General features: G+C 36.1%; 1 protein-coding gene across 3 annotated transcripts; it reads right to left on the bottom strand.

Moving 5' to 3' along the window:
• Window positions 1-1,722: 1,722 nt before the first annotated feature.
• Window positions 1,723-22,573, bottom strand: FOPNL (FGFR1OP N-terminal like). Of its 3 annotated transcripts, XM_027839749.1 has the most exons (5): window positions 22,471-22,573; window positions 19,551-19,748; window positions 17,139-17,223; window positions 12,717-12,857; window positions 1,723-3,558 (listed from the first exon to the last, which is right to left on the bottom strand). In XM_027839749.1, exons 1-4 carry the CDS (start codon window positions 22,496-22,498, stop codon window positions 12,758-12,760), a joined length of 411 nt encoding a protein of 136 aa, XP_027695550.1. In that variant the 5' UTR covers window positions 22,499-22,573; the 3' UTR covers window positions 1,723-3,558; window positions 12,717-12,757. The 3 variants fall into 3 exon arrangements, with proteins under 3 accessions (XP_027695550.1, XP_027695552.1, XP_027695551.1); XM_027839751.1 differs by lacking the exons at window positions 1,723-3,558; window positions 17,139-17,223 and having other exon boundaries at window positions 12,737-12,857; XM_027839750.1 differs by lacking the exons at window positions 1,723-3,558; window positions 12,717-12,857 and having other exon boundaries at window positions 17,135-17,223.
• Between the last annotated feature and the right edge of the window lie 250 nt (window positions 22,574-22,823).

Here is a 22,823-nt window from a genome sequence, read left to right as displayed (position 1 = left end):
ATTGAGAAAAAAATATTTCAGGAAATAAAGCTATCAGCACTCAGATCCATCTATCCTAAGAGTCGTATAGGAATGGTCTGGGCTCTTTATTTTTCATTTTGGCAAGGCAATTTGGGGTTAAGTGACTTGCCCAGGGTCACATAGCTAGCGTCAAGTGTCTAAGCCCACATTTGAACTCAAACCCTCCTGACTCCAAGGCCAGAGTTCTATCCACTGCTCCACTTAGCTGCCCCTGGGCTCTTTATGCATGACAAATACTTAACAAGCCAAAAATCTTGCTTTCAAATGTGCTCCTCTTCAGTCTGTAGTAGATCCCCAGAACTTCCATACTGTTAATACTGTTTTATAAATGCTTTGAGGCAAGTTACTTAACGTCTCTGGGCCTGTTTTCTCAACTGGAAGAAAAAGATGGGGCTACACTAGATGGCCTTTGAGATCTCTTCCAGTTTAGACCTATAATCCCATGTTTACTTAGTAAGTGATGACTCACCCTAATATTACAGGAATCCAGGTTATCTCCAAATATTATATCAAAAAATCCTAGGACAAAATTAGCTTAAATTCACTTTAACAATCAATAAATGACAAAGGAGAGGAGACACAGAACCAAATGACAACAGGGTGACAACACCTAAGAAGTGATCCAGTACTAGCTTATTGACTGTTTAAAAAGCAGAGGTACAGCTAGGTGGCACAGCGGATAGAGCATTGGCCCTGAAGTCAAGAGGACCCGAGTTCAAATCCCGCCTCAGATCAAACACTTAACACCTAATAGCTGTGTGACCCAGGGCAAGTCACTTAACCCCAATTGCCTAAAATAAAAAAAAAATTTAAAAACAAAAAGCAATTAGAAATTAGTCCTTTATTTATATACCCTTTTAAAATCAAAAGGTACTTCAGGGGCAGGTAGGTAGCGCGGTGGATAGAGCACCGGCCCTGGATTCAGGAGGACCTGAGTTCGAATCCGGCCTCCGACACCTAACACTTACTAGCTGTGTGACTCTGGGCAAGTCACTTAACCCCACTGCCTAACCAAAAAAAAAAAGGTACTTCAAATGTTCCATGACCATGAACACATCTCTATAGGTAAGTCCCAAACCTGTTGATTTGTCAGACTTAAGCTTCTCATAACCCTAAAATCCCATCTTGGCTACCAGTTCAATCCATCTTCCCCAACTGTTTAGTCTTTACTTTTTCCATATTTCCTTTTGAGTATACTCTGTACTAATTTTCTCCCCATTAATCCTATACCTCCTTCAGAACTGATAAAATCTCTCAATTGCCACTAAAAACCACCAATGCTTTATTAATAAAAAGGATTAATGATTATGGTGAGCTGATTAAAAAGACTTCTATACAGTTAACATCTCTTCCTTCTAGATGAAGTCCTCCTTTTTAGTGTCTTACCCATTTATCTATTCTAAAAACAGGGCCTCATTTAAAGTAAAGACTATGCTTGGTGCCAACTATCCTAAACACAGCAAGTAAATTTAGTGGCCATGATTAAGATAAACAAAAATTCATTTAAAGAATCCGGGGGAAAAAAAGCTGTTCTAACTTAATTCACATAATCATACAATGACTGGGCTTAAGGGGATTCTGGAATGATAAAATATAGCCAAAATCTAGTTTAGAGTTATTCCAAAATAGTGTGTGACTTGAGGCCAGAACAGTAAAACAAATGTCCTTTTAAACAAAGGCTACACAAAGATTACAAAAAGGTGCTTTAACCTCATTTATTGAAAGATACACTTAAATTATTAGTCATCTTAGTATAAAAACTGTTACAAAACATTGCATCCAAAAGCACTAGGGTCTATATGTGACACAATTCTATTTAGTTTCCATTTTGATGTTTTGACATCTGTATCCAAAATTACAGTACTCAATTTTGACTGACTCTGGTCCTACATGATTGCAATTCCTGAGGTAAATTCAGCGTTCACTGCCAACATCCTTGAAGCCTGAAGTTAATCTTCTGGGAAGAATCCAGACATTTATACTCCCACATAAAACATAATGGAACTCATAATTGTAATCACATAGTACAATTTTCATTTTAAAATAGTAACTAGTTCTCTTGCATCTTCATATGGTTTTATTCAATCAATTGTACTTAAAATTCTTAACTGTACAGTAGACTGATCTATTTAAAATCTGACGACTTACAAGATTATGGCTAATGGTAGCAGTTTAAAATTTTTTTGTATTCTGGTAACACTTTTGATCTGTTAATCCCAAAATGCTAAACATCACCTACTATCATCAAACATAAAATCAGTACAAAGTATTTTCAACTGGAAGGAGTTTGGTTTGAACTAGCCCTTAACATTAAGAAACAAGAGTTTCCAGTTAGGCTAAAATTTCTCTAGAACAAAGAGATACCTTCCAAAATTTTACTTTTATTATATTGCATGTAACTTCTGAAAGTAAGGCACCATACTTTGTAGCAATCAGATACATTCCATGACAACTGGGAAAATGTTAACTCCACTTTATACATGTAACAAATGAATACGTGAGAAAGCAAATTTTAGAAGAGCTAGCTTTGTAAGAAAATTTCATAATACTTCCTATTTTGAAGCCAAAATAAATTTTAATGAAGATTTCCAGATGTGAGTATGGGGTAGGCACTTTGATATTTCATCCTTTATACAATTGAGAATTATATAAAAGCTAAACAACATCTTTTTAACAGGTAGACACATCCTGGTATTTTAACTCAAAGCCTGTCCCTTCATGCCTGCAATTTCACATGTCCATACTACAAAATAGGCCCTTTGTTTCACTGAATGGAAATTGAAAGAGCTAGTTCTTTGTCCAACTTCTAAATTAACCCTTCCAACAAAAGCATAAACTTTTCTAAGGTAAGAAATTGCTGAGATATTAAAAAATCATATTCAATGGTAATTTAAAAAACCTTAACAAAAGCTGAAAAAAACAGCTTCTTGGAAAATCACCTTACATTTTACAAATTACTGATTAATCAGTTTTCCTGGTTTTAATATTATTATTATTACCTTTGCCTTTTAATTTTGCTACCTATATATTTATATATGTAAATGTAGGTATTTTGAAGTAATTTTGTTATATTACATAATTTTAGTTGGATGAGAAAATACAGCAAAATGAAGAACGTTGAAAAACACACAGCTATGTTCAGCCTTGTTTCCCAGTAGGGACAAAGAAGGCACAGAGGGGAATTTTATGGTAAATGAAAGCATTTTCACTTTCCACTAGTTTGGAGTCTCCTAAAATACTGTCTAAAAACAATATACTTATCTTTCTCAAGTCAAATTCAGTAAGCTAAATGATAAAGTCAACCTTTATTCACAAATTTAGAAAAACATGAGACAGCTAAATATGTTCCCAAAACTTACATTTCTACAAAATATACATATTATTTATATATTGTTAAATCACAATAAATAGCAATTTAATATGTACATATGGAAATCAAATGATGTACATTTGCACCAAATGAAAGCTACTTCTTCACAGCTTGAGAAACATGATGATCTTCTGTGCCCGTTAACCTCTACTTTTCTAAATGACCATCTGAAATTTAAAACACATACAAAATTAACATTTATACCAAATCAAAACTGGCAAGACAGTTCTAAATAAATTCTACTATTACCAAAATTTCTTCCATTTTATGAGAATTTTCCTCTACAAGTTTTCTTCCAATACCAACTCATCACATGGAGGTCAGTGACCCTGGATTCTTGATGGTTATGAGTCTGGATCACTAACTCTGACACGTAATGTTAATCTAAAAAGGGTCTAGAAACAGGCAACTGCTCAAGGATCAGTCTAGTTAAATTCAGAGGGGTTTATTATCAGAAGGTTGGGAGATGAATTTGTGGCTGCAGCAAATCATGAAATGACCAATGAAAGCAAGGAGGAGTCATAATTAGTAACTGCGGAGTGAGTACCCACATTAATGAAATCACAGACCTTTTCAAGTTTTTAAGAATAACAACTTTGTACAGTTTGGCACAAAAAGAAAGGGGTTTGTATCCTCCTATAGGCAATTACATTTTAACATAATTTTCCCATATACTATTAAAGAGTAGTAGGAATTTACATTATCACAATTTTAAACTACTCATTTTAAGGTAAAAGACTATACTTGGCAAGTAAATCTACATTAAGAGAACTGAAATCATTTTACATTCTATTAAAGAAACAGAAATCTCACAAGTTTTGGGTGACAGCATTTTTAATCACTATTCTCTGATGTCACAGTTACTCACCGAAAAAAAGATTCTTCTTATTTAAAAAATTTCTGCTTCCAGAGCACCCTCTTGTGGTAGGAAGAGAACTTACCTGGTAGTTCTCATACTATTATCCTTAAAAACGTCTTTGTGCATTCACTGAGAATTTCCATAAGTTATAGTAAAATATGAGTTAAAATCACTTAAAGTTTCCAGGAATTACAGAATATATGACAACTATGCCTTAAAAATTAAAAAGAGAGAATTCTTTTTTTTTTAAAGAGAGAATTCTTATAGCAACAATGAATATTTTATCCACTTTACTTATTTTCTCTTATGACAAATACAAAGTGTGAATATTTTAATAGTGGTAAAATGTAGAAGATTAAGAGTGGACTAACAGTTAACAATGAGTTTTCAAAGATAATTAGGCTGCAGAGATGTAGGTAAATACATAATTTTATTGAAACGCATCTTGGAATACAATGAATTTTGAATAATAGAATAAAATAAGGACACTAAAATAAGAAATGCTCATTTTTGGTGGGAGAATACAAAAAATTAACAGAAATGAATGTAAACTTAGAACAGATTTATAAAAAAGGGCTATAATTTATCTTAAAGGAATTCTTCAATTTTAAAAGCACGTTCATATGAAGATACGGTCAGAATGGGTACATGATTGACACATAAAGGGTGACACCATAAGCAAATCAGAAGAGCAAGGAATAGTCTACCTCTCAGATCTATGGGGAGGGGAAGTACTCAAGACCAGACAAGAGATAGAGAGCATTACAAAATGTAAAATAGATCATTTTGATTATATTAAATTAAAAGGCTTTTGTACAAATAAAACCAATGCAAACAAGATTAAAAAGAAAGCAGAAAACTGGGAAACAATCTTTACAGCAAGCATCTCTGAAAAAGGTCTTGTTTCTGGAACATATAGAGAATTTGTAAAAATTTATAAGAATACAGGCCATTCCTCAATTGATAAACGGTCAAAGGATAGGAACAGGGAATTTTCAGATGAAGAAATCAAAGCTATCTATAGGCATATGAAAGACAAAAAAGAAAAATGACAAATGTTGGAGAGGATGTGGGCAAACTGGGACACTAATGCACTGTTGGTAACAACTATGCCCAAAGGACAATCAAACTGTGCATACCCTTTGATCCAACAATATCACTACTAGGTCTGTATCCCAAAGAGATCATAAAAAAGGGAAAAGGAAGAGGCAGAGCCACGATGGCGGAGTAAAAGCAATGACTTGCTTGAGCTCTCCCCCAAACCCCTGCAAATACCTATAAAAAAAGGCTCTAAACAAATTCTAAAGCAGCAGAACCCACAAAAAGACAAAGTGAAACAAATTTCCAGCCCAAGACAACCTGGATGGTTGATTGGAAAGGTATACCTCGCTGGGATGGGAGAGGAGCACAGTTCAGCGTGGGAGTGCAGGCCTCAGCGAACCTGGAGTAGGCCTCAGAAGACTGAATCGCAGGCAGCTGTGGCGGTTTCCAGACTTCTCAACCCATGAATGGCAAAGAAAACTTAGAAGCTCCGTGGGAAAAGTCTGTTTATGTGGTGAGAGAGAGAAGCACGGTGGTCTCAGCTCCAGGCCCTGAGCTCGGCCCTGGGGCGGCAGCTGCCTCCTGAGCTTCTGGCCCACAGACTGAGGGGGAATCAAATGGCAGATCAGAGGGGGATTGCAGGGATCTCTCTGCTGGTGCAGGATTCTCTTGCTTTGCCTGTGCTTGGATCTGGGTCACAGTTCTGGGTGGTGGTCCTGGGCCCTGGCATGGTGGAGTTTGTAGTGGCTGTGGGGAGGAAATCCTCCTCACAGTTCAAAGACATAAAGAGTGCCTGTGATCACTCATAGAGCAGAGCACAGGACAGGAAAGGAGTAAACACCTCACCCTTGATCATAGCACCTTGGAAGAAGTGAAAAATTACAGGCCCCTAGAAGTATCTCTGAAAACAGCTGCACAAAACCCACCCCTGAAGCTTGGGGACTGTACATTCTCCACACTGGAAACAGACCCCTACCTTAACAAAGAGTTTATAACTCAAGTAATTGGCCGGGATCATGAGCAAGCAATGCAAAAAGAGTCAGACTATATTATCTTACATGGATGACAAAGAAGATCAAAACATACAACCAGAAGAAGACAACGAAGCCAAAGCTCCTACATCCAAAGCCTCCAAGAAAAATATGAATTGGTCCCAGGCCATGAAGGAACTCAAAAAGGATTTTGAGAAGCAAGTAAGAGAAGCAGAGGAAAAACTGAGAGTGATGCTAAGGGAGACCCAAAAAAAATACTGAAGAAAATAACACCTTAAAAATAGCCTAGCCCAAATGGCAAAAGAGGTCCAAAAAGCCAATGAGGAGAAGAATGCCCTAAAAAGTAAAATTGGTCAAATGGAAAAAGAAGTCCAAAAGCTTATCCATGAAAATACTTCCTTTGGAGAGCAATATGGAACTATGCCCAAAGGGCTATAAAAATGTGCATACCCTTTGACCCAGCAATAGCACTTCTAGGGCTATATCCCAAAGAGATCATACAAATGGGAAAAGGACCCACATGTACAAAAATATTCATAGCAGCACTTTTTGTGGTGGCAAAGAATTGGAAACTGAGAGGATGCCCATCAACTGGGGAATGGCTGAGCAAGTTGTGGTACATGAATGTAATGGAATACTACTGTGCTATAAGAAATGAAGAACAGGCCGACTTCAGAAAAACCTGGAAAGACTTGTATGGTCTGATGCTGAGTGAAGTAAGCAGAACCAAGAGAACGTTGTACACAACAACAGCCACGCTGTGCGGTGACTAATATTGATAAACTTAACCCTTCCCAGCAATACAAGGATCTAAGACATATCCAAAGGCCTCGTGATGGAAAATGCTATCCACATCCAAAGAAAGAACTATGGAAGTTGAATTGACATTTTTTTTCCTCTTCTGTTGAGTTTTGTTTCCTCTTTCTGGTGGTTCCTCCTATTGGTTCTAATTTTTACTTACAACATCACTAATGTGAAATATGTTTAACAGGAATGTACACGTATAGGCTATATCAGATTGTGCACCATCTTGGAGAGGGTGGTGGGGAGGAAGGGGGATAAAAATTTTAAACTCAAAAGCATATGGAAATGATTGTTGATAAATCAAAATAAATTAATAAAAAAAAATTTTTAAATGTAAAAAAAAATACTTCCTTAAAAATGACAATGGAGCAACTGGAAGCTAGCAACTATATGAGAAATCAAGGCACTCTAAAACTAATCCAAAAGAATGAAAATAGAAGAGAATGTGAAATATCTCATTGGAAAAACAACTGACCTGGAAAATAGATCCAGGAGAGAGAACTTAAAAATTATTGGACTACCTGAAAGCCATGATCAAAAAAAGAGCCAAGCCATTATCTTTCAAGAAATTATCAAGGAAAACTGCCCTGATATTTTAGAACCAGAGGGCAAAACAGAAATGGAAAGAATCCACTGATCACCTCCTGAAAGAGATCCCCAAAGGAAAACTCCTAGGAATATTACAGCCAAATTCGAGAATTCCCAGGTCAAGGAGAAAATATTGCAGGCAGCCAGAAAGAAACAATTCAAGTATTGTGGAATAACAATCAGGATAACACAAGATTTAGCAGCTTCTACATTAAGGGACTGGAGGGCATGGAGTATGATATTCTGGAAGGCAAAGGAGATAGGATTACAACCAAGAATCACCTACCCAGCAAAACTGAGTATAATCCTTCAGGGTAAAAAATGGTCATTAAATGAAATGGGGGACTTTCAAGCACTCCTGAGGAAAAGAACAGAGCTGAATATAAAATTTGACTTTCAAATACAAGACTCAAGTGAAACATGGAAGAGGTAAACAGGAAAGAGAAATCATAAGAGACTTATTAAGGTTGAACTGTTTACATTCCTGCATGGAAAGACAGTTGTAGCTCATGAGTCCTTTGTCAGAATTAGGGTAATGGGAGGGAAAAAATTGTATGTATGGATAGATAGACAGATAGATAGACAGATAGAGGGCACAGGGTGAGTGGAAAATGAAGGGGTGATATCTGGAAAATAAAATTAAGGAGTGAGAGAGGATTATACTGGGAGAAGGAGAAAGAGAGAAGTAGAATGGGGTAAATGATCTCACATGAAACAGACAAGAAAAGGCTTTTACAGTGGAGGGAAAATGGGGGAAGATGAGATGGAATGAGTGAATCTTATTCTCATAGGATTTGGCTTAAGGAGGGAATAACATACACAGTGGGGTATGGAAATCTACATTACCCTACAGGAAAATAAGGGAGGAAGGGGACAAGAGAGCAGGGGGTAGATGGGGGGGGCAGAATGGGGGAAGGGATAATCAGAAGCAAACACTTCTAAGGAAGGACAGGGTCAAAAGAGAGAATAGAATAAATGGGGGGGGGGTAGGATAGGATGAAGTGAAATATACTTAGTTTTTCACAACATGACTACTATGGAAGTGTTTTGCATGACTACACATCTATAACCTGTATCCAGATGCTTGCCTTTTGAATGACAGTGAGTGGGGAGGGAGGAAGGGAGAAAATTTTTCTTTTGCTCTGTTTCTTCTTTCACAACTGTGACTAATATGGAAATATTTTTACATGATAATACATGTATAAACTATATCAAACTGCCTGACATTTTCAGAAGAGTGGAAGAAGGGAGGGAGAAAAATTTCAAACTCAAAATCCTGTAAAAATGAATTCTAAAAATTTTCCTGACATAACTGGAGGAAAAAAAATAAAATACTATTTAAAATAAATACATTAAAAAAAAGCAAGTTCAATTGCATGAGCCCCTTTATATTATTTGTTGACATCTTAAATTTCCAACTCCTGGAGCTATTATCTTACAGATACTTCATACCAACTAACAAAATCTAACTGTGCAAATAAAAGGTACGTAAGCAGTAAACTTAGGGTGGGGTAGGGGGAAGGAGGGTTCTTTTAAGTTTCCTTATTAAGACAAAGGCAGACTCATAAAGCTGAAATGGCACTTAAGAGATAATTTGGTTCAACTCCATTATTTTACAGAGGTAACAACTTGCCCAGGACCACAAACACACACACACCTTTCTTGGCCCCCACCAAAAAAAGTGGGCCAGTAGCTCTACAATCTAGCTCTCTTTGCTCACAGCCCAGTGTATTTTCGACATAGCATGTCAGCTACAGGCTTAGAGGTCGAGTCTTACTAGTTAGTTTCATTAGGTATTTTGAAACACTGAAATCGATTCTCCTTTGTGAAAAGGATATATAAAGTTGCAGAAGGGGAAGTTGTATGGAGGCTATGATGATATAAGATAATTAATATTAGTGACATTTCATTCATTATTCAACTAAATCTTCTAAATTAGATGTATAAATCATTCAAAAACAAAATGATCATACAACAAAGTCCTATTGGTAAATCATGCTTTTGGAGTGGATGAGAGGGAAGAAAATGACATACGTTTCAGGTATTTGTACAAAATGGTCATAGCTACTTAGAAAGAAGTTATCTCTGATGACCAAACAACATATATTTTGAATTATACTTTACCCTTTTATGTCTATGATAATTTGGAAGAAAAGATCACAATCAACATTCTATGATACACAAGACTCCAAATGCTTAACCAGTAAAAGTAGAGGACAGGAATGAAAACAGCTTCAAAGGCAATGTAGGATATTAGAAAGGGCAAAGATTTGGAGTCAAAGGACCTGGGTTTAAATTCTGACTCTGCTTTCTGTGTGATTACAGGCAAATCATTTAAACCCTCTAGCTGTCAAATATTCTTATCTGTAAAATATAGGGGGGGTTGGATTAGATGATCCATAAAGTCCTTTTTAGCTCTTTATGATGGGTATTCTTTCTTCATAAATCAGTACTGGATTTAATAAATAGTATATTAAATCCAATTCTCTTAGTGATTTGCCTAATTAACAAAATGTATCCTATAGCCAACAACATTTATTTACAGGTATACTTGATACCAGAAAAACTATTTCTCAACAGGATGTTTTTCTTAAAAAATGACCAGGAAAACCCACTATAATATTTATAGGAAAATGACTTATAACCCAGAGATCCCAAAGTTGACTAAGGTGGCTCCATTTTGTTTAGTCATATTTAAATGTCAGTTGTCATCATTAGTGTAAACATTAACAATACCAGCAGGTGAATGTGAATTTATGAAAACTCAAATGGTAATGATAACTTCCCTAAGTGTTCACTCCAAGTCATGTAAGCAGTATGAGAAACCTAAGTGGGACTGTGAATAATCAACATTTGCTATAAGCCAATAATGGATTCAATTTTCTCCTAAGTCCTAGTTTTGGGGTATAACATTTAAAAGAGAGATGAGCAGCTTTCCTTGATTGGATATAATCAGAAGCCTCAAGGTATTAAAAAAGTATGAAAGACAGACTAACATCTAATTAAGATTTTCCCCCTTGTTAGAAAAATTAAAAGATCACTGAAAAAGGAAAAGCTTTGAAATGAAATGGGAACAGTTATCAACAAATTGCTGTATCCAATGTTAGAACCCATCCCCCCATATCCCCTGGAAAGAGTGGTCTATTCATATTTACTTAGTCAGCTTCTTCTTCCCTTATTTTTACATGAAGGTGACAGAGACCAATGAATGCCAAAAAAACCCCCAAAACTCCTTTTTATTAATTCCTAAGAAAATTCCTTAATGGATTAAAAAGACAGCTAGTGAACATCCAGAAAAAGAAGGCTTCATTACAAAAAGCCAACATAGGTTTATCAAGAATAAGTCATAACAAACTAACTCTATTTTCTTTTTGATAGAGTTTATTACTAAAAAAGTAGATCAGAAGTGTTGTATAGTTTAATCAGACTTGAACAAAACATTTGATGAAGTATCTCATAGTCTTCTTAAGAAAAGATGGAGAGATATGAACTATAGATTTACAACTAAGTGAACAGCTAGACAAAAAAGAAGAGTAGTTATTAACTGATTCGATGTCAATTTGGCAGGAGAACTCCAGTGGAATGTCCCAGAGATCTGTGCCTGGCACTATAAATGACCTGGATAAAGGCATAAATGACATGCTCATTAAATTTGCAGATAATACAAAATTAGGAGGGATAGCTGGATGACAACGGATAACAACCAGGATCTCCCAAAAATGGACAGGTCAGAATACTGGGGCTAAATCTATTAAGATGAAATTCAATAGGATAAGTAAATGTAAAATCTTACACTGGGGCAAAAAAAAAAAAAAATTCCCAAGTACAGAATGGGGAAGACATAGTTAAATGTCAATCTGCCTTAAAAAGACAAAAACAAAAACCCAAATAACCTAGGTGCTTTAGAGGAATTCTAAAGAACACTCCGCCCCTCATGCCACCCCAAAGGGAAAGAATACCTAAGTTTACTGCTTACATACCTTTTATATACAGTGAGATTTTGTTAGTTGGTATAAAGTATTTGTAAAATAATAAATAGCTCCAGGAATTGGGAATTTAAGATGTCAAAAAGTAATATAAAGGGCTCATACAATTGAACTTGCTTTTAAAATTGGAAAAATTCCTCTATGATAAAATATACTCTTTTTACAACAGCCTGTTCAATGCGATATGGCAATGCTGTGGCAGCTAAAAAAGCAATCGTGGGCCACATGAAGAGAGGTTAAGCTTCCAGGAATAAAGAGATGAGGATGCTGCTGTGCTCTGTCCCAGTAAGAATACATCTGACATATTCAGGGATGACAATGATAAATTATCTTGGAGGAAATCCAAGAAAAGGCAACCAGAAAAGTAAAGGATTTTGAGTCTGTGCAGAAAGAAGTGGGGATGTTTAGCCTGAAGAGAAGAGGCCTGATAGCTGTCTTCAAGGATCTGAAAGACTGTCATATGGAAGAGGAATTTGACTTGCTCTGTTTGGCACCACAGGACAGAACCAAGAATGATGAGTGGGAGGTGCAGAGGCAAATTTAGGCCTGATCAGTAAAATGTCATCCACGAGTGGAATAGGCTGTCCTGAGAAGCAGGGGATTACTTGCTTTTCTCCCTGTGGCCTATCCCTATCCCCCATTTGGGTGTTTTCAAGCAGAGACTGGATACCACTTATCAGGTAGTTGTAAAAGACTTCTTTTTGGGTTAAGTTACATGGCTACAGAGGTACCTCTCAACTTTAAAATTCTGTGATTCTCTGAAGCGTACTAGGATTCAGTCTGCAACAAAACTTTCATTAGGAACTCTTATTTCTGGGAAGAAAGATCAATTTGCATCTCAGAATTTTGTTCATGATCATTTTCTCCCTGGGATTCCCTCAGTATAGCATAGGCTAGGAGGTATGAATTAATAACACTGTGCAACAATGTTTGGTACAAAATTAAATAAAACTATGTTCACAATGAAATATTCCAAGGAAAAAATTATGTAGCATTAACAAAACAGAAATTAACATTCAATTACAGTTAAAAGATGTATTTCTTTAAAAACTTACAGATATTTCATGTTTTTTTAATTGGACTGCCTGCCAAAATTTCATCTTGGAAGCTGCAGTGAAGATCCTTTTATGAAAGTGGTTTGGATGCCATCTTTATTCGCATGTAAGAAATGAGCTATAATTCCATACAAAAGAGGTCTATGACAGAGAGAAAATAAAATAAATAAAAGCAGCAGATAAAGTATTAAAATGAAAGAAACATTCATTTTGAAAAAGGTTAATTTCTGGGGGAAAAAACATTTTATGACATAAATACCAACTGCTAATACTTCTCTTAAATCCAAGATAGCTAATATCATTTTACTACACACCTTCCAGATAAAATATGTCACCAACAAATACATAATAGAAAGCCTTGAAAGGACTTCACAGACTACCTAAATTCAACTACTTCATAATAAAGATAAGAAAACAAAGGACTACTAGGGATGAATGACCAACTCAAGGTCACACAACTAAAGGACAAAATCAGAACTTGAACCCATGCATCTGACCCTCTTCTCCCAGATACTCTTCTTTCTGGATTCTTGTGACACTGTCCTCTCTTCTTTCTTTCCTGTATGACCTTTCCTTCTTGGTCTCCTTTACCAGATCACCATCCATAATACACCCTTAACTGTGAGTATACACCAAAGCTTTATTCTGTACCCTTTAATGTTCTCTTTCTTAGTGGGTGCATCAGTTCCTATGTATTTATCATCTCTACCTAACGACTCCTAGATCTAGTTCTACTCTCTATCCTAAATTCCAATTCTATATTAACAACTGCCTTTGGACATTCAGAATAGGGTATCCTGTAGACATCTCAAACTAAACAAGTCCAAACCAGAACTCATTATTTCTGACACCCCCCTCCAATTTCCAACCACTCCGTTTCAGAACTTCCCTGTTACCCAAGAGTACTAGCAAACCTCCAGGCACTTTGGAGTCACTTTCCCTCACCTCACACATACAAACATTTGCTGAGCATTGTCAATTTTACCTCCAAACATCATCTCTCACATATGCCTCCTTCTCTCTACTCACATAGCCACTATTTTATTTCAAACACTTGAGATCTCTTGCCAGGACTTTGAAATAGCTTCATAATTGGTCTCCCTGCCTCAAGTCTCTGCCCTCTCCAATTCATACTCCACACACCTGCCAAAATCATATTCCTAAAAGCTGTTTCTCCCTACTTAAACTCTAGTAGTTTCCTATCACCTCTAAGATCAAATACAAACTTTTCTATTTGAGAAGATCCAAAAAACACTACAGATTGCAACAGTGGGCTGAAAATAATAAGGAAAAATTTAAGCAGGATAAACGTAAAGTCTTAAACTTGGATTTAAAAAATCCACGGCTCAAGAATAGGATAGACGAGAAACAGCTACAAAGTAGTTCATGCGAAAAGAATTTGCAAGTACAAAATGAGTCAACAGTGTAATAGAGAAACCAATGCAATTTTGGATTATATTATAGAAGTGAAATGTCGAGAGCAAGGAAAACCACCATTTGGAATTATGTCCAGTTTGGGGTGCCATATTTGAGGACACCAACAAGCAGCAATATTTAAAGGAGGGCAACCAGAATAATGAAGTGACTTAAAACAATGCCATATACAGGACTGATGTAACTAAGGATGTTTAGTCTGGGAAAAAGAGGGTTTGCCAAAAATACGGTTAACTGTCTTCAATTAGCTGAAAGATTAGTTAAAGAAGGATTAGACTTATCTTGCTTGGCCTCAAAGAGCAGAGCTAGGACTAACCAGATATTTTACTGGGAGATTTTAGCTCACATAGAAACTTTTCCTAATAATCACAGCTAACTAAAATCACAATGGGATATATTATCAGATAAGGTATTATCCATATCAGTAGAGATCTTCAAGCAAAGGTTGAATGACCACTTGCCAGGGATATATAGGTCCCAAGCGTATGTGGCCTGTAACAATTTCTAGGATGGCCCAAATCAGATTAAAATGTTAAAATGGAATCAGATTAAAATGTAAATTTAACAAAACAAATAAAAATGCAATAAAACACAGAAAACATCGTATTTTAAAATTAAGTCAATATGTGGTCCAAAAGGGGTCTTTACGTATGGTTTAGTTTCTTTTTGAGTTTTATGCCCCTGCTGTAGAAGGTTTTCATGATCTGAACAAGGATTGACAGGAGGCAGTTGTACAGTGGCAACATCTGGATCTAAAAGCAGAGGAACCAAATCTGAACCCTAGCTTTGCCTCTTACTACTTGTATTATCTTGAGCAGGTTCATTTTTTCATATGTAAAAAGAGTAAGTTGCCTAGACAACATCTAAGGCCAACTTTCAGCTCTAAATCTAGGATTCTATTATCTCTGAGTTCTCTACCACCTTTGCCATTCTACAGTTTTTCAATGCAGGGATTATGTCTAGGCCTTAATCTGTTAATTTGTTAATTAATCTGTTAAATTGCTACTCTTAAAACAACTGTATTACTCAAGTAAAATACTAACTCCAAAAATTCAACATCAGCCTGGAGGAGCAGATTTATTTTCAGTGCAGTATATCAAAATTTCAACCAGGGTTCAATCCAAAAGTATTATTTTTTCAAAACAAGGAAAAACATTCAGCTTTAACAAGACAGCTTCCTCCTCATTCTTTTACAACTATTGGTTCCACTTGTTTGAAACATTAAATTATGCTATCAAAACCCATTTGGTCATTTGACCATAGAATAGATTAAAAACATTAAGAGAAACAGAATTTGGGTTCTCCCAGCTCTGCAATTTATTAACTGGGTAACCTTGGGTAAGTAACTTCACCTTCTGCATCTCAAGTTTCCTCTTCTATAAAATGGGGAATGCCGGTGGTTTTGTACTACATTAGAGGTTGTTAATCTGTAGTTTGTGGACTTTTAAAAAAAATTTTGTTAACTGTATTTCAATATAATTGGTATCTTTTGTAATGCTTTGTATTTTATAAATTTAAAAAACGTATTCTGAGGAAGGGCCCAAACCAATGCCAAAGGGTTTCATGAAACATAAAAGGTTAAGAATCCCTGTACCAGACTGCTTCTAAGGTCTCTTCTAGCTCTAATTATATGCCATCCTAAATTAACTGACTCAAAAAGAAATTGATTTTATGCTAATTGTGCTAGTTTGGGGAAATTTTTAAAAATTATCTCAAATTTTCCTTCACATAGGTCTGAAATTTTTATTTATTTATTTATTTTTTGCCTAACTTGATATACTAAAAAGCAATTCAATTTTAAAATTATAGATTTAATAAAAGGGTTTTTTTGGCTTATTTTTGCTCTAAAAACTAAATATCACAAATGTCTACATTTTAGTTATTTGCTGTTCATTGAAGGTGATGAACTTTCATGAGTCTATTATATTATATGCTTGGTATTCCTTACTAAAAAAGCATCATCATAAATATTAATAAAATAAGCCTCTTTTAATTAAGCATTTTCAATGTTATACACACAAAAGAAGTTGGTAAAACTAGAAATGTGTATGTCACATTTTAAAAGCTAGCCATCAGTGCAGTAACAGACTAGAAAAAAAAACCATTCAAAGCTCTCACCTTTTATTAAACATAACCCCTCTAAATAAATTCTTGAAATATCTATTACCTCAAATATTACACACAGCAGTTTTAATTTTTAAAATAATTCTAGGTTTAAATTATAAAAAACAAACAACATTTATTTAATTAAAATTATACTATGCTTACTTCCATATTCCACACAATATGAAACAATTAAAATAAAAAGAGAAAAAAATTTTTTTAAAAAAGTAAAGAAATAGTACTGTATCTGAGATAACTACCTACAGCTACACAATGAAGTGAAATAACATGGTATTATGCTACTACTCATGAAATAATTAAATAGTACTGAACTCTAAAGCCTCATTTACTTGGCATATGAATTATTTGAAGAGAAATTAAGAAAACCTCTTGAAAATTTATGAATAAACAAGACTAAACCAAAGGACTATTTCTGGCCAAGAAAACAAATAGAAACATTCAGTAATTTTCTTCACATTGTTTTTCCAAACATTCTTTCTTCATTCATTCAGCTATAAATATTTACTTTATGCCTCTCATGTAAAAGAAACTGTGCTAGGTATCTATTGAGGGGCATATAAACAATAAGATATAGCCTCTATTCTCAGAGAACTTTTTTCCTGGCAACCACTGAATGGTGCCAAGAATTTTGGCTAGGGTTTATTGGAGCAGACCTAAGAAAGCATTTGCAAAAATATCTGGCTTTGCAAGCTGCCTTTCAAGAAAATCTGGTCTCCCACAATAGCTCAAAATTGTCCATTTTACAAACTTTGGTTTACAAACTAACTTCTACTGTTAGCTGAAACAAACATTAGGTAACTGCGTGCCTATACAGATGTGGACGAAGAAAACAAAAAAAGGAAAACTTAAAAAATAACTTCTTACACTGTTTTTGCATTCGAGTCTTCATATATATTTAATTCCTTAATGAGAAATTGTCTCTCCAATGGCATTACTGGTTGACCAGATTCTGAAAAAGTAAGACTATTTTTATGAAATCCTCAGGTACCATAAAACACAAATATAATCTTGCAAAGAGTTGCATTTTTATGTTTTATAAAGTTATGGAAGCAAACACCCCGTATAATCAATTGAATAGTCTATTTTCTAAGAGGATGATCAACAGAAGAGATTAGAAATCTGATCTGGATACTAATTGGTATTCTTTCAAAAATATTTTTAAAAGACACATATAAAACACAGTTAAACTTATACAACTACTGACACTACTACATACATCGTATTTTCCCCTAGGTTAAGTACAAGGGAAAAACTCACTAAAACCAGACAGACAATATTTTCATGAACGGGTAGTGTTTAAAATTAATGCTTCCTTCAAAATCAGATGAGTGGAAAAAGTAGCATCAAAGTCCACTCCATCAGTGAGACTGACTATTCTTTAAGGAACAGATTCAATAGTATAAAGACTGACAAAATCGCCATCCCAAAAGGTGCATACACTTTTATCTATTCTAAGATGATGAATGGCCTTGAACCATAACCATATACAGTCACTAACACTAAGCCTTATTTAACTTCAAGCTCCTTGTTGTTGTGAGGTATCTGACTCTTCCTCTCCCCAAACGGGGCTTTTTGGGCAAAGATACTGGAGTAGTTTGCCATTTCTTTCTCCAGTTCATTTTACAGATGAGGAAGCCGAGGAAAAGAGGGGTTACACAGCTAGTGAAGGTCTGAGACCACATTTGAACTCATGTCTTCCTGACTCCAGGACTGGTTTTCTATCCACTGTGTCACTTAGCTGTCCATCAAGCTCACTAAGCTCCTTTAATTTTTTAGTTTCTTCATTTCATTCCTTCACTAGCTTACAAAGCAGTGAATGTTCAACAAATATTAAAAGTTAATAAATGATGAAGGTAATCTAATGTCTAAATATAGGTACAAATAATTACAGAATATGTAATAGCACATCCTCCCTCCCCTAAAAATTATATATTTTGTGTTAGGTCTTTTCTCATTAAAATTTTTGCTTCACTCTGATCTCTCAAATGTGAAGATGGTCACGCTGTTCTACTTGGCAGAGCTTTAGAATTCTTATTTCTACATATATGTCAGTACACTAAAGCATTAATGGAAATATTCAGTGTAATAGGTAAGAGCTGCAAAATATACTACCTACATAATATAGCAGAGATGAGAAAAGTAAATAATAAATAAATAAAAATAAATGCCTGGGTCAAATTCTAAATTACACATCAGAAATTTTTAAGTGATTTGTACTATTTTTCCTCTACGTGTAATTTTTTTCATGTGGATTATTTCTTCCACCTAAAAAGTTTACAATCCATGTATTTCAGACTTGGTCTCTGAGAATTTCTATGACTGAAAAACTCACTGATAACTAACTTCTCTAAACTTAGCCAGACTGGTCTTTGGCTGAAAAACTTGGAGAATTTCTAGCTTTGCAGGACTTGTACTATAATACCTTTAAAAATTAATGTTCAGTACATTCTAATAATGTTTCTATCTTTAAAGTTCTTCATTATCAAGTCAGTTAACAGAGAACTCTAGCTTCATTTGACACCAAGAATACCTATACTAATAACAAGAATACTAAACAAGAGATTGTTACCTAAATTGACGAGGAAAATACCTAATTATCACAAGAATAAAACTTCTCCAGAATAAAAACCAAGCATTTGACTCATCAACAAAAAGGAAAATATGCATGTACTAAAAGTACTTCACTTGCAAAGTGAAGCAAGAAGGGCCAGGAGGTTATTGTGTACAGTAACAGCAATGTTGTAATAATGATCAACTTTAAAAGACTGGATTACTCCGATCAATACAATGATCCAAAACAATTCCAAAGTACTCATGACAAAAAAATTCTATCCAACTCAAGAGAGAACTGCTGAACTGAGTGCAAACAGAAACATAATTTTCCTCACTTTCTTTATACTTTGCTTTTTTTTTTTGAGGGGGGGAGAGCAATATATGGCTAATATGGAAATGTTTTGCATGATTTCACAAGTAAAATACTGAATTGCTTACCTTCTCATGGGTGGGAGGGAGAGAATTTGGAACTCAAAATTTAAAAAGAATGTTAAAAATAAATAATAATTTTTAAAAACAGTTACTTCATTTATCAAGTTGTTTTCTATCAAGCTGATAAAAGTTATGAGATCTTGGTTAGGCTTTGGAAAAGAGATCAATAGGCTATTTCAAGTCTCAAGTATCCATTGCTTTTATCGAGGAAAATGGATCATCAAGCTAAATCAAATTCCAAAAAAGTAGAGAAAACAATAATGATTCATTTAACAAACAATCCACACTTACCAGCTGTAAGGACAGATGCAGAATACTTATATTTGTTGAATTCCAAATACTCCCGAATTAGTTCATTAATTAGGAGGTTTTCATGAGACAGAGGTGGAGGTTTTTCACCTTGATCATCTAGTGCATTAAAAACTTCAGCTCTCATCTTTGCTCTTAAGTGTCCCAGTACACCCCTTTTTTCCAGAGTATCCTTTAAAACTATTAAATAAGACATAACATTTTATTGCAAGAGAAATCATTGATCATTCTTATATTCTGTTATTGAGCAACTTGGGGCACAAAGAAAATGAATTTTAAAGCACTACCAACAAAGCAATGAATGATGGTCTCAGACTAAGTTTTGGGGCTTCTTCTAAACACCATCACTGACCTCTGGACCCAGCACTAGCCTACCTCCCCATTTCCATTTACTTAGCAGATAACTGTTTAAGGGTACTATAAACCCTCAACTCCAGTTCTCCTTACCTTTTTTAATCTGTTAGCCATTTTCAATGGTAACTCACATGACATACAGAAATAAAACATAATTAAAAACTGTATACCTTTTTTTTTGTTTCTATTTTAGTTAACGAACCAAAACATGTGGGGGCTGGGGAAGATGGGCCAGCAGGAAATACTCAGAAGCATGGACACACTCAGAAATTTACCTGTAAAGTTTGGCAAATCCAAAAATTCCATATGGTTACTGAAGCAGTGTAATTAAAAGTTTAATGGCCGTTTAAGTGACTTATTTTCTACACAATGCTAAATCCCTCAATTATCTGTATATGTAAGTATAGCTAAAACCCCAGCAGCCTATGCAAATATTAACAAGTATTTACAGAGTACCTATGCTATACTTTATTTCTCCTTCACCAGCTGCATACAGAATGCCTCCAAGTCATCACTTTAGTGTGGAAAAAATGCAAGACATGGTTCCTTCAGAGAATTCTTACTCTAGCTAATGAGACCAAATTATAAATTTATGGAATCTTAAGAGTTAGAAGGGGTCATAAGTTAAAGTCTCAGGTCTAGAGAGTTTCATGAAAGTAAGTATCTAAGGTCACACAAGTACTTAGTAGCAGAGCCTAGTTATAATAACTCAGGTGTCCTGAATCCTTCTCACCCTTCACCCTCTCATATTTCCATAACATTAATTACAGGAGAAAACATCAACATACAGGCAAAACACTACAAAAATGTGAGGTGCTGTTATGATTAAGATAGTGTAAGCTGAGTCACATCAGGACATAACAGACAACAAACAAAATCTCCAAAGTTACTGATTTGGTTTAGTCTTTTTCAGTTGCCTTGACTTGTCACGACCCCTTTTGGGGTTTTCTTGGCAAAGATGCTGGAGTGATTTGCCATTTCCTTCTCCAACTCATTTTACAGATGAGGAACTGAAGCAAACAGGGTTTAATGATTTGCCAGGGGTCACACAGCTACGAAGTGTGTGGATTTGAACTCAAGTTCTCCTGACTCCAAGGCCTAAACTCTATCCACAGCCACCTAACTGTCCAAACTGAGTTCTAATCCTGCTTCTGGTACAGACAAGCTCCATGGTCAGGGGCAAATCCCTTAACTTCTCAAGGGCCTGGGCAGACTTAAGTAGCTAGACAGTCCAATAGATAGAGTGTTAGATCTGGGAGTCAGGAGAACCTAAATTCAAAACCAGCCACTTAGAACAATGTGTGGCAAATCATAAGCGCGCAACAAATGCTTGTGGATCATCAAGTGACCCTGGGCAATTCCCTAGATCTCTTTAAGCCTCTGGTTCCACCATTTGTAAAATGGGGCCCATAAGAACTACCTTACAAGCTTGTTGTGAAGATCGAATGAGATAATATAGCGTGCATCAAAAAAAGTGTTACTGTTTAAACTATTAAAGGTTTAACAGCTTAAGACTACAGCAGGACTTTTAAAACAGTCAATAAACATTCATTTAGAGCCTACTATGTGCTAAGCACTATTAAGCTCTAAGAATACCAACGGCAAAAGACAGTCCTTCCTCTCAAGATGCTCACAGTCTAATGCAGACAACAAGCAACTATGTACAAATAAGCTATATATGCTGAGCAATGTAAGCTGACAGTTAGGATAAAGAGGAAATAACCAACAAAGGGAAGGCACTAGAATTAAAGATCAGTAAAAGTCTTCCTGTTGAAGGTGGCATTTTAGCTTGGACATTTTGTACTTTTTGAAAACCTTAAGATGCTATAGAAAGGTTAACTATTATTATTAGGTAAGCTACAGTTGACTGATGGATCTGCATCAATGGACAAGTTTTTGCACCAGGGATGTCTCTTGCGGGACCCCATTCCAGGCTTACATAACCCCACAGTAGTGGGCATGGGGGGAAGGAGGAGGGTTTGGCAGCACACAATATTGTCACGAAAGGTTTGGAGGGAGGGGATGAGTATTGTGAATCAGATGTTGAGGTAATCTGTGAACAGGGTTTAGGGATTTGAGAAATGTTTGGATCCCACATGCCCCTGACCCCAGGGTCTAGTAGATTCTATGCTGGTTTTTTTCTTTTGCCTGTTTTTGTATTCCCAGGGCCGGGCTGCCCCTAATCTTTCCATAAAATAAATTACAGGCGCTCAATAAATGCTTACTGACTGACCAAATAATCAATCATTATTTATTAAGGGTCCACTACGTGCCAAGCCCTGGGCTAAGCGCTGGAGATACAAAAAGTAGCAAAATAAAGCCAAGTCCCTGCCTTCGGGGAGCTTGCTAACCCCCCATCTAACAGGGGGTTAAAAACACCAGAAAAAAGCAAATTGGATAACACCCCCAAACCACAGACCGGCTGACAACTCCCGCCGCCCACCCGGTCCTCTCCGTCCCGGTTCCCTCCCCGGCCGGTCGGCAGCCTCTCCGCTCCATCTATGTCCCAGACTGAACTGCCCGGACTCCTCGCCCGCTCCTCAGCTACCTGCTTTGAGCTCCGTGACAGTCGCCATTTTCCAACGGCCGCCCAAAAGAAAAGAAAAGAAAGGCCGGGCCTGGCAGCGCCACGCTCAGCGCGCCTGCGCGGTACGCCTCCCCGCCCGTCAGTGGCCTCGGAGCGCCCCAGAATTCCGCACGCCGAGCCTCTCCCCACTTCGCCCCCTCTCGCCTCTTGCTCGTCACGTCCGGTCCTCTCTCCCGTCTGTAATTCGTGGATTTGCGCAGACGCCTAGCCCACGAGCCAATTGGGTGGTGCCGTGGGCGGGGCCTCTGCCTGAAAAAGTGCCCTAGGTACTTATGCATCAGCTGAAGCTCCTTAGTTCTGTTTATTTATATGTA

The sequence above is a fragment of the Vombatus ursinus genome, unplaced genomic scaffold, assembly GCF_900497805.2.
Source record: "Vombatus ursinus unplaced genomic scaffold, bare-nosed wombat genome assembly UNPS02014832.1, whole genome shotgun sequence".
NCBI classification, from domain to species: domain Eukaryota; kingdom Metazoa; phylum Chordata; class Mammalia; order Diprotodontia; family Vombatidae; genus Vombatus; species Vombatus ursinus.
This window is presented reverse-complemented; position numbering and strand designations above follow the sequence as displayed.

Coding starts and splice junctions, on each gene's coding strand:
- FOPNL (XM_027839749.1), bottom strand. CDS start 22,498: ATGGCGACTGTCACGGAGCTCAAAGCAG. Junction 19,749..22,470: donor TGTCACGGAGCTCAAAGCAG/GTAGCTGAGGAG, acceptor CTTATTTAATAG/TTTTAAAGGATACTCTGGAA. Junction 12,858..17,138: donor GACTCGAATGCAAAAACAGT/GTAAGAAGTTAT, acceptor TCTCTGTCATAG/ACCTCTTTTGTATGGAATTA.